The sequence below is a fragment of the Hemicordylus capensis genome, chromosome 2, assembly GCF_027244095.1.
Source record: "Hemicordylus capensis ecotype Gifberg chromosome 2, rHemCap1.1.pri, whole genome shotgun sequence".
NCBI lineage: Eukaryota > Metazoa > Chordata > Lepidosauria > Squamata > Cordylidae > Hemicordylus > Hemicordylus capensis.
Genome location: NC_069658.1, coordinates 185409366 through 185428662, shown reverse-complemented (window position 1 = coordinate 185428662; position 19297 = coordinate 185409366). Strand labels below are relative to the sequence as shown.

Here is a 19297-nt window from a genome sequence, read left to right as displayed (position 1 = left end):
TTTCAGCTTTACAGTATCCTTTTTGATATGCAGTAACCAGTACACAGTATTCCTTCCAAGTCTGACTGCATAGATTTGTACAATAACATATTTTTATTTGCAGTGTTGCCATTTTTCTAATAATCCCTAGCATGAAATTGAGAGGGGGGTGGTTTTTACAGCTGCCAAACACTTATTCTTGCAGCTCTTAAGTCATCAGTAGGCTTGTGAGATCACGCGACATTCTGTGTGTGTGTGTGTGTGTCACTATCAACTTCGCAACACCTGGACCAATATGAACCAAATCAGGTACAGTTGTAGGGACACGTAGGGGCACCTCAATGGCACAGTTTGTGATGATGTAATCCAACCCGATCCAAGATGGCAGACGTGTAAACATTTGAGGCGCAAGTGGGCTAACTTTTGAATCGCTTAACCAATTTGAACAAAATTTGCTACAGCTGTTGGGACACATAGGGATGCCAAAATGGCGTGGTGTGTGATGATGTCATCCACTCCAATTCAAGATGGGGGCCGCATGAACAACTGAGGTGCAAGCGGGGTAATCTGTGGACTGTCTAACCCATTTGAACCAAATTGGATACAGTTGCAGTGAGTGACAAACAGGGACACCTCAATGGTATAGTTTGTACTAATGTCATCCACCCTGATCCAACACAGTGGACCCATGAACATTTGAGGTGCAAGAGATCTAACTTGTGAACCTTGATTTGAACCAAATTTAGTCCAGTTGTAGAGACAGTGAAAGGAAAGGAGGCTGGTTAGTTCGTACTAGAACAACTTGTTCAACATGAAACCATGCTCAAGCTTTTTACTGTACTGGACCAAGCTGTGGGTATATTGTGGGGGTCACTTCACAATCCTAATTCTTGTGCAATTTTCATTCATTTCAGGGATTATAGAAGTCTTCCTGCTAGATTTGGACTGGGAAAGTTACGAATATTTGATAACATGCTTTCAACTCTAAAAGGTTATTGAGGCAGGACTTACCTTTGAAGCAGAAATCATGCTGCTTCTCCTTCCACGAGGCATATTGTTCTATATGCTTAATCATCTTATCTCTAATTATGTTTTGCATCAATTTACCCAGCATAGATGCAACGCTAAGCAGCCTGCAATTTCCTGGATACCTCCCAAATCCCTTTAACATTCAGTGTTGCCTTGGCTGCCTTCCAGTCCTCTGGCACAGTCTGATTTCAGTGACAAGTTACATATTTTTGTTAGATTCTGGCAATTTGCTTTTTTTTTTTTTTAACTTTTTTTGTATACCCCAGAACACCATCTTGTCACTTCCAAGATAGGGCTGAGAGAGATTCCTGCCTGCCTGCAACCTTGGAGAAGCCGCTGCCAGTCTGTGTAGACAGTATTGAACTAGATAGACCAATGGTCTGACTCGGGATATGGCAGCTTCCAATGTTATTGTGTTTGGCTCAGATCTTTAGACTGCCTTCTTGAGAAGGTCAGTTCAGGCATAGATATCCATCTTCTGTAGTTATGATTCAGAGAATTCAGTTTATGTGGAATCTCCGCATTCCCCTTAAACATCCCTTTTATACCCTTGTCATTTAATGGACCAACTGCCTGATAAGTTTCCTGTTTCTGATGTATTCAAGTACATTTTGTTGTTCAACTTAGCCATAAGCTCTTCCAGTGTTTCCCCCCTCCCATTGTCAGAATGCGTGTTCCTTTTTGCTATCATTTGGGCAGCCTTCAATTCTCTTTAGGAAGCCTCCCTACTTTTTATAGCTTCCTTGACTCCACTCATTAAGCTTGCTGGCTAATGAGCTGGTGTTACCCTGCCTGCCACCTCTTGGAGCTGGTGCTACCCAGCCTGCATTGTGGTACACATTCCATTTGAGCTCTGATCCTTGTTTTTTTTAAAATAACCTCTACAGATTCTAGAAACATTTGACCCGTTCACCTTTCCTACCAGTCCCTTCATTTCTGAGATGTTTCCTCCTCTAAAATCAAATAGGTTTGTGTTGTATACATGTTGAGTTTGATAGTACTGTTGTCATTATTTCCATGTCAACATTACTTAACATCTCATACCAGGTCCTTGATGTATTTCTCTTGTGGCACTTTAAATACTAATCAATGAATTGTAACATAAGCTTCCATAGACTACAGTCTGCTCGTTTGGATGCATCAAGTGTGATCTTTGATTGATTGGCAAGTACATATACACACGTAGGTATGGGCGGGGGGGCGGGGAGGCGGGGAGCAAAAAGTGAGGCCATGGCCATGGCCATGAAATGCAAGAGTACAGTCTGTGACTTCTAAGTAAGTAAGGTAAGCACATGAGGAACACATAGGGTTGGGAATCAGGGAACTACAGGATACTTGCATCAGTGGTTGAGAGGGGGTGCTTAACCGCCCTGCCTGCTAATTGTTCCCTGGAAAAACCACCCCGTTTTAAAAAACATTTTTCAAACCTTGGCTGCAGAAAGCATATTAAGACGGCCAGCCAAGAGAAACAATGACCTGGGGGCAGGGATGGCAATTATGGAGCGGGGGGGGGAGCGGGGGAGCATGAGAGACTCCCACCAATTCTCCCACCTGTTCCTACACTATCTTGGCAATGTGGCTATAAGCCAAATGAGCCCAAGTGCCTTCTATCCAAGGTAGCTGAGAGGAAGACAGGACAGTCCTTTTGGGAGATCTTGCCATTCTCAGCCTTCAGTTCTTGGTGCCACACAGGAAGACTGGAGAATGAGTATAGCACCAGGTCAGGTCTAAAAAGCCAGCTGCTGGCAACTGAAACAGTGATTCCAGTAGCTGTGGGGCAAGGAAAAGCACAAGTGTGAGGTCCTGCAGATTACTGATGGTTACTATCCTTTTGCTTAACTCCTAGGCCCTGTCCTCTCCAGTTTCCTGAAAGCCTAAACAGCAGGGGGAAAGTGCTGAAGACCACACCTAGAATAAACTAGGCAGATTAAGCAAAAAGGTATCATGGTTCACACTGCCCAGAACTCAATGAGCATGCCAGATATTTGGATTTCCCCCAAAAAAGAGCTGGAATGTGACGAGGTTTGGTGCTTCTCAATATTCTTATCACTCATGGCATAAACTACATTCTTTATGTGGCATTTTATTTTTTGTCCCTTGAGGTTCAACATGGCGTCTCATCTACAACAGCATCTCGAGAGGACTGAAATCTAGGTGCTGCCTTCTTCCCTCTCATCCCCATGGCAACAGTACCAGACAGAAACCAGAGATAGACTAAGTGAATTTATTATCTTGAGACAGTTGAGCAGCTGTGGGATGGAGAGAGGTGACCCCCTCATATCCCCCTAGAGTTACAGACAGATTGTTAACCATAAAGCCAGCTTCGGGATGAAGGAAGCCTCTGACACAAAACAGGCCCCAGGCCTTTTGCTCATGCCAGGGCCTAACCCTCACCCAAACCTCGTTAATTGTCAGGAGTGTCAACAAAAGTTCGACCTGCTTCATTAATAAGTTACAATAAGTTACAGCAGGTGGCAGCAAGTGGAGGGGGACAGAACCACCACCCTGTCCCTATGTCCAGCACACGAGAGAGACACATACACACACACGCACACACACACACAAATCTCCCCACACTTTAGGCTAAAGGAACTAAGAGGGACTGAGGGGACAAAATGGACACAAGACAAACAGAGAGGCTTGTGGGAACCCGAAGTGGCAAGGTGGGGGACAGGGGACTGGCTAGTGGGACAAATGTGTGCAAGAGATGGTTTTGAATGGCTCTTCAAGCCCCCACATCCTCATACTGAAGTGGGAGCCAATCCAGAACTCCTCTCACTATAGCAGAATCAAAGAGAAGAACAAACAAGGATAGGAAGGAAGGCTGACCCTCTAAGTGGGGAAGAACTCTGTCACTAGTGAAGCAGCAAGTTCACTGGGATCAGTACTGGAGTGGGGAACGAGGGGCAGACTGTGAGGCACAAAAGGAGTAGTAATAGGGGCACAGCTGGTGGGGAGAAGAGTGAAGTCTGTCCAGCAGCAGAAAAAAAGAGCAAGCAGGGCATAAAAGTTTTTGATACTGCAGCAGGGATGAAGGCAGAACTATATGCTACACACAACTGCATGCTTTTAAATCTAAACGGCTGCTTTTTTTGCCCTCTAGGGAAGAGCAGCTTTGAGGGGGACACAACATGGAATGGAAAAACTGAGGGTGTGCTTCCTGCCTCCCCACTTTCAGATGTGGGCTTACCCTTGCAATCACACAGCTGGAGTTCTTGCAGGGAGGGGAGGACTTACAGTAGAAACGTATTCTCACCCAAAGCTACTTTTCCCTAGAAAAGGCAGCTGTTAGGGTTTACATGCAACTGCACATAATGCAGAGTTGGGCCTTAAATCCCTACAGGCACTGGAAGGAGATGAGGAGGAGGGTCCATGAAAGATTCGTGTTGCATCAACTTCGATCCAACTTCAGTAATGGGGGAGTCTCTTCAAGTAGGCAGAAAATGCCACTGTGGAGGGGGTGGGGAGGAGAAAAGGAGGAAAAGCTGGAAATGTGCTTTCTCCCTGTGGTTTAAGTGGACTGGTCCCAGTTGGGAGAAGCCTGGCATAGCTGAATGAGGATTTGAGGGAAGAGCCAGTCTCAGGTGAGGTGTTGGGTAAGCCAGTCCCGAGTGGGAGTATGGTCCCTTGCACAGGGGAAAACGGGGAGGGTGGGGGTAGGGAGGGAAGAGAAGGAGAGTGGTCACTGCTCGTCCTCGCCAAAGACATCATTCTGGCGCCGTTTCATGCTCTCGAAGTCAAAAGGAGTCCCTGCCATGCGCCGGTAAATGTCTTTGATGTCATCACATGTTGTCTCAAAGTGAGTGGTGGCATCGTACGATCGTGAGCAGAATATCTGCCAGGAGATGGGGGAAAGAGAATGAGGGTGAGAGAGCAGAGAAAAAGAAAACTAGGTGTATGACAGAGAGAGAGAGCAGCTGGGATCCTCTCCAGAGCCAACTCAGGACCCAGCAATGCTCTCCCACTTTGGAGCACTCAAACGTATTTGGGAGTCTCACCTGACTTTCAGTTCCATCATCAGTGGGTTCATAAATGTCGCTGATGGCCACAAACCTAAACAGGAAGACAGACATGGAAGATATCTGAACCATGGCCGAAGATAACTGAAAGTAGTTTGAAAGAGTCTGTTTGCCCATGGCGTGCATGTACACACGCACCCACACTTCATCATTTGATCGCTTCTAGTCAGACAGGTTTCACTGGTTTTTAAACAATACAGATATCTGCAAACCCTGTTTATCAAAGGCAAAAGTGAGATTAGTGATTACAACAAGAACAGCAATCCCTATTTCAAATCACACTTCAAAACTCTAAAACCCACAAAAACCTCACCACACTATAAGCTCTCTCTAGCCTTAGCATTCATAGCTCACTTCCCACCACATGAAAAGATTCAGCAGGCCCTCCTCTGTCATTTGCATTGGGTATTATCAGATCCAATACAAACCTCTCCATCTTTAAGTCTCTGTGTAATCTTACACCTTCCTGCTTTTGCTCCCTTATTTCTTCATTATAAAACCTATTCTCTTGCTCTGTTTCAAAGCCTCTCCCAAACAGCAGGGGTAGCAAACCTGCGTTTCAACCATATCACTTCAGACTGCAGTTGGAGCTCCCATGAGAGAAAATTCTTGATAGATGGAAGAGCATTCAGTTATATGAATCTGCACCTGCAGACCAAAGCAATACAATGCAGACACAGATGTACCGCTTTCTTGGCTGCTTAATAAAAGCTAGGCTCGAGTCTGTCTTTCTTCTCTGCTACTCTCCTTCTGCTTGCAACATTCTCTTTTTAAGGAAAAGGAAAATATCTCTCAGGAATTGCTTGCTTTGGCCATCTTTAACAAAGTGCAGCTGTGCCCAAGTATTTCCATATGCTTGTTCCGCCCCCATGTGTCCCTTGTCCTTACAGATTGTAAACCATCCGAAGTTACAGCACCTAGTAAGTTTTAGGCAACCACCCTGGAGACTGGTTCTTTTTTTCTTGTGTGCCCCCACCCTCAAACTACCCCACTCACTTTTGGTCAACAGGTTCAAGCAGTTCAAGGGCCGGCTGGACTTCACTCTCAGGAGAATCCGTCTCCACAGTAGTGCTGGCAATAGCAATGTACTTGCCTTGGGCAGCCACATTGTGAGCGGAAGAGATGAGGCAGACATATATATCTGAAGGAGTCAGAAGACATATCAAATATGCCTTTTAGTCCAAACACAGTATTCTCTGCATCATACTTAAGTACCAATGTCCCTTATCCCAACTCCTGTAACCCATACAGAAAGCAAGAGGATAGAGCATTTGTTTTGGATACTAGAAAGCAAGGGCCAGCTCCTGCTCGACAGGGTTATTATGAAGTTAAAACACTAGAAAGGAGACAGGAGTTGCAAGGCACTTGGTACACTGTATACCATCCCACCAGAGGCTGCAGGAGAAGTCCAAACAGCAGCAATTTCCTGCCCTCTTCTTCCCCATCCCATCTCCTCACCTCAATCTCACCTCCAAAGCCCCATAACCCAGCACTCACCAGATTTGCGGCCCACTTGGTTCTGGGGGATGATGATCTGACAGGAGTTGGCGTCATTGGTGCCACGGATAGGGTGGCTCAGGATACAAATGACACGCACAACCTTCCCTGCTGGGCGCACTCGGTCTGGCACATAGCTGGGGTCACAGATCAACTGTTTGCAGCGTGCCACCTGGGGGCACAGAGGGGAAGGAGGCCTCATCAGGAGGGGTGTGGGAGACACACAGCCTTCTTCCCTGCAGGTTACTGGAACAAGAGTCTAGCGGTAGGAGACCCAGAAACCTTATAGCTCAGAATCTGACTTGCTAACAAGTGCAGATTTTGTTTGCCACACCATCAGGCATCCCTGTGGAGAGTTACCCACCCTCCCAGCTATGTAACCCACCATGTAAGTTGACCCCACATATTCTCTCAACCTCTAGCAGAAAGGAGGAAGGAGAAAAGAAATGAGTTCTACCAGGAAGTAGCCTCAGATCCTTGAAGAACCACCAATAAGGCTCAGGATGTATCAAACACTGGATAATTGTGAGGTTTGGGTGAAACATTATTCCGTGTGTGTGTGTGTTGCTATAGCCCTCTTTGGCCTAGAGCAGCTCTCAGAGCATTTATGACTTGTGTGCAACTTATGGGTGGACAGTCAAGAAAAGCCAAGTCAACCTGGAGAAGCGTAGCAAGGTAGGGCTATTGGGAGAAGGTACCAAACACCTGGGGGGCAGGGGGGAGAGTGGGAAATTCTTGTTGGAACAAGGACATCCAACAGTGGCAAGGTTACTTTCAGTGGAGTTCTGGACACCTCAAGTCTTGTGGTATCTTGGGATTGGGCAGAAGTTACAGAATGTGTGTATACTGCACTGTCCAAAGAAAAAAGGAGTGGAGAAAGCCAGGATGTAAACATAGCATCAGAAGTGAACAGCCAAAGAAGCAGCAACAGTGGCTCAGGAGTCCTGCTATGATGAACTATCTATCTGGCTGATAAGCTAACTCCCTTCTTCTTCTCACACCAAGGCTCAAAGAAACAGCTCGGAGGAAGGCTCAACCCCCAACTCATTATCCTAGCTCCTTCTTCTTGTCCCTGTTTAAGCTGCCATGGCACATACAACATAAGTTAGAGCAGAAACAGCCGAATGGAAGAAGTGTCACACAGAGCAGCTTTTGTTGAGAGAGCGTGAACTTCAGAATGCAGCTGCACAATCACACATTTAAATTTTCTCCCATACAGAAGCAACACATCAGGGATAAGGCTAGACTGGGCTGACTTCACAAGCCACACTTTCAGGCAGGAGAAGGGGTTGATGCCTCATCCTAGATGCTGCCAAAATCCATATGGACTAGCACGATTACCATGGTTGTGGGGAGCACTATGACTGCACTTACACAGTAACTGCAGCTCAAAAGTCTTGCAACAGGAATGAAGGGCTTTCTGCTTTGGGCCAGTTTCCCCAGCACCATCATTCCCAGGAGCAACTTCTGGAAGCAAGGCAGAGTGCCCCTCCCGATCGCTCTCTACCACGAAAGGGACAAGAGTGCCAGCTGCTTGTTCTTACCTCTCCTTCCGATTTGACCCCAACAACCTTGCCACCTTCCATGACAATCTCATCCACCGGCTTGTTGAGCATGTAGGTCCCACCATAGATAGCACTGAGCCTGAAAGCATGAGGATGACAGTGAAGGGCATTGACCAGACTACTCCCCACAACATACACATTACAATTCAGCTCCAAGGGCAGAGTTGTTTGCCAGCCCAAAGCACAGAGGGATCCTCTCATCCTTACATTACTCCAGCTAGCTGCATACTCCAGTGCCAGAGCAGTTTGGGTTTTTGTAATTGGAATGAAGGAGAATTTAAGATTCCTAAGAATCTGAAATTGGACTTTTCTTTTTTAAAAACATCCATGCACTTGTGAAAGTATGCAAACAGGATATACAGGAGTGTTCAAAGACTAGAGCTTCTGTGCACCACATGGTATTTGCAGCAACATTCAGGTGCCCTTATTTAAAGGGATATCCCACCCCCCAAAATCACCCCCCACATAGTCATTGCTTTCCTTGTTTCATTACTATTGCTCTTTAGCAACAGCAGTTACAGATGGGGAAATCCGGCAACATCTCAGATACTGGCTTTTCAGAATACAGCACACAAGTTCATGCAAAGATTGCAGAGAAATGGTTTGGGCAGCTCATTTAAAGCTCATTATCAGTTATTTAGGACAGAATTTGGGGGCAGGGGAGGAAGAAAGAAGATGTTAGCATTAATAATAAGCATTTCTGCTAGTCCCAGGATGAGAGGCTAATCAAAAGCAAGAGTTGCCCCATGCCCTTGGTGCCCCTATGTGGTGAAGTACCTGGCAAAGCCCTGGGGAAGCTCACCCAGACCATAAAGTGGGTAGAGGTAGGGGCTTTTGCCATAGCGGGCCAGGGATTCACTATACAGTTTGATGCGATTGATGGTCTCCAAGCAGGGCTGATCCAAATAACTGTGGAAAGAGAAACACATGCTTCAGTCCTATTTCACAAAATAGCACAAAGGGCAACAGAGCTTTATTAGGGACTTGTCTGATAATGCCTATGACCCATTGCCTTGAGAAAAACTATATAATATGGATTAATTTGGTAGTCTCTCTCCCTACCCCAAATACCAACCACTGCTAGAAAGGAAGTCAAACTACACTCTAGACCACTCTCAGATGACCAATTCACTCCCAATAACAGGAAACACCTGGAAGGAAAATACAGTGGGCATTTCCAAATGAAGAAATACTCTTTTTCTAAAGGGAAGCATCTTTGCTTATCCACATTCAATCCAGATGACACGCTTCCCAGTGGTGTAACTTCACAGCACCCTTTGCTGGCTATCTGCTATCAACCCATGATGAAAATAAACGTTTGAGAGTAGTTTAAGAGTGGTGTTTTTTTTTAAAGGGACCTTACACCTTAAGTGGCGCAGTGAGGAAATGCTTGACTAACAAGCAGAAGGTTGCCAGTTAAAATCTCTGCTGGTAATATATTAGGCAGCAGCGATATAGGAAGATGCTGAATGGCATCATCTCAAACTGCACGGGAGGAGGCAATGGTAAACCCCTCCTGTATTCTAACAAAGAAAACTACAGGGCTCTGTAGGCAGCAGGAGTCAAAATCAACTTGACGGCACACTTTACCTTTTAAAAGTATTTTTAAGCTACTCTCAAAAGAAGGGATTTTCATCATGGATTGGCAGCCGATGGCACTGTGAAATTGCATCAGCGGGGAGCACGTCATCTGGTCTAAGTAAAAATAACTCCCATTTCCAGAAGTATGTCTTTGTCTGGAAACACCCAGTGTGGCTGCATAAGCAGGAAGGAGGGGCATGGAGAGAGCCGGAGGTGACAGAGCCTACAGAGCCACAAGTAAAAAAGGGAGTCCTGGTCACTCACTCATCAGTGCGGTAGAGCGCCAATGCGTGACCTGTAAAGTCAATAACATCTTGGCCCAGGTCAAAGCGCCGATAGACCTCACGCATGGTGGTGCCATGAGGATCCACTCCTTCCAACGTCTTCGGATCATTCTCATCAAAGTTTGCTACAAACACTAGGAACTTGCGGAAGCGCCGCTTCTCAAACATGCCCATGAGATCTAAGGGAGAGCAGAAAAGACAGGCGGAAGGGGCACGATACGCGAGTCACACGATGACTCAGAGAAAGCACACAGACAATCCATGCAGAAGGTACCATGTTTAATCCCTGGTGGCTGCAATTAAACTGAATCACAAGTAATAGGGTTGCAAGAGATCCACGCCTGAGACCTTAAGCATCAGTGGGCTAGATGGACCAGTGGTCTAGTTCAGCCTGAGGCAGCTTTAGACGTACAGGCACACTTCTTCAAGGGGAAGAGAGAGGCTGGGAGAGACAGAGCCCCGTCCCTTTTTCAAGCATGAAGGAGATTCACTAGGCATCAGAGGGGCATCTCTGGCCTGAATATCTGTAAAGGTAGCATCAAGACACTCCATGGACTCCAGAATCCTAGATAACACTTGGGATACATAAAATGTGGGAGCACATGTTTGTATTTTGGCAGGCAATTGTGATCAGAGGCTATTATCACAACCCCCCCACCCCCCGTTAATTGGGCAAAGAGGCACCTTTTAAAGCGGTGTGTCTCACATTTAACAGAAGGGGAGGAACTCTCCCTATTCAGCCCAGCACTGTGTTTCTCCCAGCAGCTGTTGCTGGTGTCTCCCTTTTAATTTCCTTGGGACTGAACTCCTCTGGGACAGGGAACCATCTTCCCATTCTTTTTGCTATGTAAATGCTTTGAAAACTTTTTTCCTACCAAAGAACTGCATACAACTATTGCATTATTATTTAAAATATTTAAAGAGGTCACGTGAGCCCAAGTAATTGTCCAGAAGAGGCTGCCCACTGAGCCTCTGTATGAGTGGAAGGAGGGATGGCCAGAGTAGCCACTCGCCCGCCCATTGAGGGTAATTTTGTTGTGCCTTTGCATCAAGTATGTTAAAACTTTCTGCCCTCTAAGGCAGTACACTCAGATCTGTGACTGACGAGAAAGAGTGGGTGAGCGGTCATTCCTACTGTTACACACTGGAACAGTAAAGGAAGCCTTTTCAGGTAAAGTGTGCCTCCAAGTTTAAATTTTTTTTTTAAGTGTTCCTCAGATATCAGAGTTTTGAGAAATACTGTCCTAGGATGGCCTTGCTAATGCCGCTGTTATGGACCAGTATTAATGGTTTCATATGGATATTGGATGTGTGTTTATACTTTTTTTACACTGCATGTTTTGTTAGTTAACTCAAGGGCCGATTTTTGGACAATAATGAAGGACAATTTTTTTTAAAAACTACCAAATAAATTAGAACAAATCTGGATATGAAGGCCTCTCTGGAGGTCAACCATTGCACAATTTTGCACTAGGTGTATGTTAAAATCAGAATCCACTTACTGGAAGCTAGAGCCTCTGTCTCTGTTGACGGCACTTTGTAGATCTTTCCTGCCTTATAGACAAAGCTGCCCTCCACCACTTTGAAGTCTAAATAGCGTGTCACTTCTGTATACAGCAGCATTTTCACCAGCTGGCCTGTTCAGGAGAACATAAGCCTCATTTTCATCACCAGGTAAAGATATTTTCATTTCCCCAGGCTTTTAAAAAATGTATATTTTCATCTCCAATATAACTGGTTTTATGCTCCGAGTTTAACTTCGGCTTTGATATTTTATTATTGTTTACTACACTGTTTAACATTTTATTACAACCTGGTAATTTTAAAAAAATTGAAGGGTGGGCTACAAAATATACAATAACAATGAACTGCTGGAACCCTAGGTGGCTCCAATGCATAGTCCATTACACCCAGTACAAAGTTTCACAGGGAACTGCATAAATGGGTGATCAGTTCACCAAGCAGATGTCCCTGGAAAGTACAAGCAAGCTGTGTGGTATGAGGGAGGACACTCTAAGACCACAGAATGCCATATCTTGACAACTGTTCATCAATAAATGACAAAATCTGATCCACATCACTGCATCTTATCACACTGTTTCTACACTGTTGATCAGCCTTCTACAACAATACTTGCACCTCACCCCTCTTTCTAGAAAATGGGCCTCAGCTGGGGCAGTGGAACAAGACATCGCACTCAGCTTGACTTACCATTGGCCATGAGGAATTTGGGGATGAGGTCAACATTCCAGTCCCGGCCACGCCCCATAGATTCAGAGGGGCCCTCAGCAATCTCAAAGCGCTTGTAGAGCTGGTGGTTGAGGATACACACACAATCAACACCACACACATTTCAATAAAAACATAATTGTACTTGTCATAACACAATCTACCTGTGCCACCAAAATACAAGAGAAGAATTTCTCTCTGCTGTATCAACCAGGCAAAGGATGTTCCCTCTTTCAGGACAATGAAAAGGTAGTGGTTGTTCCCTAACATGGGCATCAATACTCCATCACCCCAAACTCTTTTTATTGCAAATACTGCTACTTTTTTCAAGGCTCCTCAGTGCAGGAATAAAGAGCCAGCATGGTGTAGTGGTTAGAGTGCTGGACTAGGACCAGGAAGACCTGAGTTCAAATCCCCATTCAGCCATGAAACTAGCTAGGTGACTCTGGGCCAGTCACTTCTCTCTCAGCCTAACCTACTTCACAGGGTTGTTGTGAGGAGAAACTTAAGTATGTAGTACACCACTCTGGGCTCCTTGGAGGAAGAGCGGGATATAAAATGTAAAATAAATAAATAAATAAATCTTAATATAATGCTTTGGAACAAAACTGGCAAATAGATGCTCCTTTTTTGGTGTAGTCTTGCATTTGGCTGGGAGGAGTCTGTGCAATGTGAAAACCTGTCTAACAGACAGTTACTTGGCATTTACACAGCACTTTTTTCTGAGTGTTCACTTCACATTATGAAGACAACGACGAATATTTATACACCGCTTTTCAACAAAAAATACCCAAAGCGGTTTATATAGATACAAATAAATAAATAAAATGGCTCCCTGTCCCCAAAGGGCTCACAATCTAAAAAAGAAACATAAGATAGACACCAGCAACAGCCACTGGAGGAATGCTGTGCTGAGGATGGATAGCGCCAAGTGCTCTCCCCCTGCTAAATAAAGAGAATCACCACTTTTTAAAAGCACCTCTTTGCTCAGTTAGCAAGGGCCTTATCTAGTCAACTCTTACCACAAACTTACAAGATATGTCAGTATAAAAAACCTCATACTACAGATATTTGGCACGTGAGACAGTGGCTTGTCCAAGACCACCTACTGAGTTCACAGCCAAGGACCATTTTGAACTGGGGATTTCCTCACTATATAGCTCACACTCTTAGCCATCACTGTACACTGCCTCTTAGATCGACTACCAACACAGTGAGATGCAGACACACAAAATGCCTTGGCCCCTCACCTCTTCCAGGGGGGTAATCGATGAGCTCTCGCCCCCATAATATGGATTCCGGTCCATGTGCAAGACCTTCTTGCCATTAACAGACATGATGCCCGAAAGAATACATTCCTAGGACACAAGATGGGTACATAAGAACATAAGAACAGCCCTGCTGGATCAGGCCCAAGGAAGCCCATCTAGTCCAGCATCCTGTTTCGCACAGTGGCCCACCAGATGCCGCTGGAAGCCACAGACAGGAGTTGAGGGCGTGCCCTCTCTCCTGCCATTACTCCCCTGCAACTGGGTAGGGTTACAGCTTCTCCAGCTGATTAGTTCGATGTGAACCCCCACTGCATTGCTGTCTTTTCAGGACAGCCCTGGAAAGTCCAAATTAAATACAACAGCATGATATTTCGTACACACAACCGATTAAGGGGTGGGAAAAGAGAAGAGTTGTACTGCTGTTCTCTCCCCACCATATCCCAGTGTGTGCCCCAGAGCAGGAGAGGAGGAATGTTCAACGACCAAGAGGAGGCTGGCACAGAAGCAGAAACAGGCTGATAAGTCTGAAAAAGCCCCATGTCAATTCACATGCACACAGTCAGCCACACATGTTTGGGGACATAAGCTCTATAAACTATGATAGCAAAACTGACAAGGGGCTTCTTCAGCCTTGACCAAGGGTTGAACTTGAAACCATTCACTCTTGTAGCTAAATCTGAAGAAAACCCTTGTCAGTTTTCACTTTAGTAGATTACAGTATAAGCCTCAAGGAAAATATGACGGATGGATGGCTGAGGGTGGGTGGATTAGTGTTCAAGAGGAAAGTTTACAAGGGTCTTCTCTACACTTTGAAACTCAGTGATCTTGTGTTATCTGAACTGCTTTCTCTTTGGCTGGATCCCATGCCACTCTGGTAAAATCCAGATGACTGAAATTACATGGAAGGTTACCATGTCAGTTCCACTGGCCCTCTAAGAAAGTGCTGGCCAACAGCTGCTTACTCAAACCTGTTGCTCACACATTATTTTGCTCATACTGAATTAATTCGGTTAACTTTTCAGTCATCAGGATGGCAGGGGATCCAACCACAAGGGAACAGTAATCATGCTATTCCTAAAATGCAAGAACATGCCTCATGTCTGTTCAAAAAAGTCCTGCCCACTGACTTTTTTGTATGGGGTGGTATATAAATGTACTAAATAAATAATAAATAAATGTTTCAGCACCATGAACAACTTTTAAAAACCAATTACATTTAGCATAGGCATTTTGTGTGTGCAAAGTGCATTAGCGATGTCGCAGGCACTGTCCCATAGGTTCCTATAACATTCACACAACCCATTCCATGCAGTTCCCTAAATAATAACAGACCTCATCAGGGGTAGAAAAACTCAATTTCCCAGCAAGAATGTACTGCTGTTTAAAGGCAGAAAAATGAACAGGTGATCTCTGAAACCCAAGTGCTGCTATGAGGGAAATTGTTTGGATCCCACTTATCAAATGAACAACTGCACATTTGCTGTGCTCTAAACTGGTCATCCTTCGCCACATGTACACTCTAGATTAGGGGTGCACAACTTTGGCCCTCCAGCTGTTGCTGGACTACAACTCCCATCTTCCCTGACTATTGGCCACATTGCTGGGATGATGGCAGTTGTAGTCTAGCAACAGCTGGAAGGCCAAAGTTGTGTAGCCTTGCTCTAGATGTCCTGATTTATTTAATAATAATTCCTTCTCCACAAGGTATCTTAGGAACTGTATCTCTGTGAGGAAGAATTAGGGATCTTGAACAGAATACTTCAATACCCTCACAGAATAATACAGCTCAGAAGATTCTTTGGAAGGAGCCATTACAATTAAAATGCCATGCTTTCCTCAAAAGAAGTGTGTAAAATAGGCCTGCTGTTAACAGTCAATGCATTGGGAGTGGTGAAGGAGAAGGCAGTCTCTTCGCCACAAGAAAAATGGCTTCTCTAGAAGTATCAGCTTGAATTTATCCAAGGATAATCTGGGTTTGAGGTGGAAGTAAAACACAGCAGCAGAGGAAGTCTCAGGATCTTCCTTCCACCCCAACAGGCCTTATTTTCAATCCTGACCCCCAACACAGATAGGTTGGTTCCAGGGACATGAAAAGTCCAGTTGCTTGTGTTCCTGCCCCCACCCCCAACAGTTCTTAAGGAGGAGGTGAAAGAGAGAAGAAGAGAGAGAGAGAGAGGCAGGCTACAGGGATCAAAGGACACCTTTGTGTCATCACACACCCTGGTGATTTTAATTTCTGGTGGGGTGCAGAGCATGAGCTACTACAGAGCAGAGTAGACAATGCTCTCTACTTCAGGGTCAGGGAAGAAAAAGAAAAGAAAAGGAGGATAGCTTTAAGAGTCACCAAAAGGAGAGCTGTATCCCCCTGACATTCCTGGAGAACAGGTACACTGAAAAAGGTCCATCTTCAAATTGCAAAACACCAAAGGAACTGTAGAAAGATCCCCCTCCTCCAATTATGGAAAAAAGGGGGGGCTTCAAAGCATTTGTGGAGGGCAGGAAAAGGTAGCCTTTGGTGGTTTCCAGAGCAGAAAGCCCCATTCTGCAGCAATGCAGGAACCAGGACAAACACATTGGGAGCTGCTTAATGTTCCCTTGTCCAGTCATACCAAAGGACATTGAGCAAAAAGAAAGCAATTCGCCTCCAGAGGAATGTAATTTAAACTGAGTTCTGCCAAAGACCATAGATGAAGCCAAGCTGATACACAGAAAATACAGAAGTGCTGAAGGAAGGCAGGAGTTTACGAGAAACAGAAGAGTGTTGTCATAATGGGGACTGCAAGGGAAAAACAACATGTCCTTTCTAGCTTGCAAGGATTTGCATGGGGAGAAAGAGACAATGTTTTCTTAGAGAGCACCAATATATTTTTACAAGTAGCTACAAAGTTTAGAGTGGAAAAAACACTGGCAGGTGGGATACATTGATTGGTGGATCCAGATAACTATACTGGGAGGACAGAGGGTGAAGTTTGAGTTTGTGATAAGATACACATTTGCACCAGCCAAAAGGATGATCAGGACAGGGCAGAGTACAACTTGGGCTGTGGACCTCTCAACCCTAGGAGTTCAGAAGTGTGCTATTTGCATTAGAGTTGCTGCAGGATTTAGCAATGGAGAGTTTAATGGCTGCAGGAATACTGTGGAGGTGGGAGGGGGTGCATGGAGATTGCAGAGATGCAACTGTCTCTTGAGATGCAAACAGGACAGAGTTGCCACTCACCAGGTTAAAAAACAACCTGTGCTGCTCTTGTGCCTTTAACAGTTTGACTTACAGAAATCAGCAGGATAAACTTTTCATGGCTTGAAGATAAGCACTGTCACCTGTGCCATAGCTACACATGCCAGTGGAAAAGTCATCAAGACAAGTGAGGATGAATAAAAAGCAGAGGGAAATGCATGCAACTGGGACCCATCATTTCTCACTTTCCAAAAGGACGATAGCATCGGGTTGCATCAGAGAAGTTGCAAGGGGGCCAAAATGCACCACCATTAAGTTACCAGGGATGCTCAAAGGGCAGCGATATAAGAGGGCGGTGAGTGCACCGCTGCGAACAACAGCTGCCATTCAGGATGGAGGATGGCTGCAATATGGATGGAACCACAGATGCTGAGGAAACAAGGAGATGGGGCGGGAGGCAATGCCACGGAGGAAGAAACGCACCACACACACACACACACACACACACACACAGGGTCAGCATCGCGTTGTTGCTCCCAAAGCAGCGTTGCTGCAATCAGAATCGGAGCTGCTCCGGGGAAAGATGCTGCAGAGAATGGCTTCAGGGGCGATGGAACCCCGCCCGTAAATGACAGGGATGCCGAGGCGGGAGATGATGGGCAGGGATGGAGGAGAGGAGAGAGAGGGAGGGATGCAGCAGAGTCAGGCAAGGTGGCGGCGGCGGCTACTGAGCGGTGACAAGCACGAAGGAGAGGAATGCAGGGGGGGGACCAAGGTGCCCCCTCCCCGGAGAACTCACGGTCAGGCCGGTGCCCAGCACGATCACGTCGTAGGCCTCGTCCATGGTGGTGCCGGCTGTGGAGCCGCCTCCCCCCGCCCCGAGCGGAGCCAAGATGGGGCCGCACCACTGGAGCCCAAACGGATCCCTCCGCCAGAAACGAGTCCCGGCACAGAGATCTCTCCGCCGGCGGGGAACCGCCCCGCCGACGTCGTGCTGCTCTTCACCTTCCCTTTGCCAGCGTCGCGGGGCGGGGGCGAGGGGAAAACCGAGGAGGAGGCTGGTCGCCTTTTTCTCCGCACAGCTGGGTCGCTAAGCGCGGAGGGAGAAGGTAGCGAAACAAGTTCCGGTCTTGCTGCTGCCTCTTCTTCACCTGGGGGAGGGGGTGGTCCCGAGATTTGCGAGCCCCCCTCCCTCCTCACCATGGTAACGGTCGGAGCACCGTCGCATCCCTCTGCCAAAGAAACAAATCCATACTTTTTGAGGGGAGGCAACAACACCCTCAGTATTTCCCCCCCTCCCCGTTGATTCTAAGTTCCATCCATGCCAGAAAACAGTAAACCTTCTTGCCTCCCCCGCCGAATAATCGCATCCATCCTAAAATATTCCCAGTTGCAGCAAAATCCTTCAGAATTTATTATTAATAAGACTTGAAAATACTTCCGCCAAGGAAAAGAGACCTATTTCGTGCACCTCTTAAATCCTCTTCTAGGATTAATCGCCTCTGCTTGGCGGGGGAGGATAACGACGAATAGGTTCGTTTGCATATGCAAATCGCATGCAGCCTTCGCCTGTGCATGTTTACTCGGAAGTCAGCCCCACTGAGTTCAGTGGCTCTTGTGTTCCCGTGTAAATGCGCCTCGCTTGTTTGCCATCAATGCCAACTACCCTACGCGTTGCCTCCCACCCCATAAACACGAGTGCTCAGCTGGGGAGCGGTGGGGAGCACCCCACCCCCAGCTGAGGGACTGCTTTAGTGTTTCTTTCCTCTAAAACAGTGTTGCCCTTGGCAACGAAGGAAAATTGCATAAAAAGGCCTCATGTTTTCTGTGGCGAAGGGGAGAGACGTTCTTCCCAAATGCAAACGGGGAGAGCTCGATCACTGACAAATGCAGCAGAGAGCTGCGCTGGGCTCCTGCTGCTTTTCATACTGAGGCTTGTAGGTCAATGTCGTCGATTCCTTTCCCCACTTTCCACAAAAACGCAATGGTGCGTGGAGTAAAGACGACGCTCCGGTTTTAATTTCTTTTTCTGAATCAATACAAATAAAAGGAATCAAAATCCTGCCCTGCCTTAAAATAAGCATCACAGGGACACAGGGAGTTACTTTATTTAAGGTGAGACTATTGGTCCATCTTGTTCAGTACTGTCCACACTGACTGAAGTTCAGTCACTGAACGTATGGAACTTTTCATTCCCGAAGAGACAACTGTGGACCACTACATACCACAGATGTCTTTTTAAAAAATACATAGTGCCTTTTCCCTTGCCTGTCTGATGCCTATCCCTTCTTATATACAGGATATCTTCACATTTAAATTACAAATGAAATTAAGAGTTCTAAATTGTTTTGGGATCTATTGCTTTGCCACAAGTCTTGTAGGGGGTATAAGGAATTCATTCTCTCCTTACACATGTAGGATTTTAAAAGTCAACCTTTTCCCACATCCTTGTGGCACAGCAGAATGTTTTCAGCCTGGGCTTAAGGGGTCTGCAATGCTATCAATCTTAGCCTAGCTATATATCATCAGAATGATTGTGTTTAGATATTGCTATATAAGGGGTTGGATCTACAGTACTGTACCAGATGCTACATTACACCTACCTTCTGAGCCAATGAAGAGATACCACAAACACAATGTTGAGCTGCTCTGAAGCCACTGGTGC

General features: G+C 45.9%; 1 protein-coding gene across 1 annotated transcript; it reads right to left on the bottom strand.

The window, feature by feature from the left end:
• Nucleotides 1-3218: 3218 nt before the first annotated feature.
• On the bottom strand, nt 3219-17654 carry GDI1 (GDP dissociation inhibitor 1). Its single transcript, XM_053300327.1, has 11 exons — nt 17432-17654; nt 13434-13541; nt 12166-12265; nt 11457-11591; nt 9935-10133; nt 8867-8998; nt 8069-8168; nt 6525-6696; nt 6024-6168; nt 5007-5061; nt 3219-4843 (listed from the first exon to the last, which is right to left on the bottom strand). Exons 1-11 carry the CDS (start codon nt 17474-17476, stop codon nt 4691-4693), a joined length of 1344 nt encoding a protein of 447 aa, XP_053156302.1. The 5' UTR covers nt 17477-17654; the 3' UTR covers nt 3219-4690.
• Nucleotides 17655-19297: the final 1643 nt, after the last annotated feature.

Excerpts from the sequence above, each read along its gene's own strand:
- GDI1 (XM_053300327.1), bottom strand. The coding sequence starts at position 17,476 with ATGGACGAGGCCTACGACGTGATCGTGCTGGGCACCGGCCTGACC. Across the intron at positions 6,697-8,068 it reads GGGTCAAATCGGAAGGAGAG|GTGGCACGCTGCAAACAGTT; the intron begins GTAAGAACAAGC and ends CTGTGCCCCCAG. Across the intron at positions 6,169-6,524 it reads CCAAGTGGGCCGCAAATCTG|ATATATATGTCTGCCTCATC; the intron begins GTGAGTGCTGGG and ends TGACTCCTTCAG.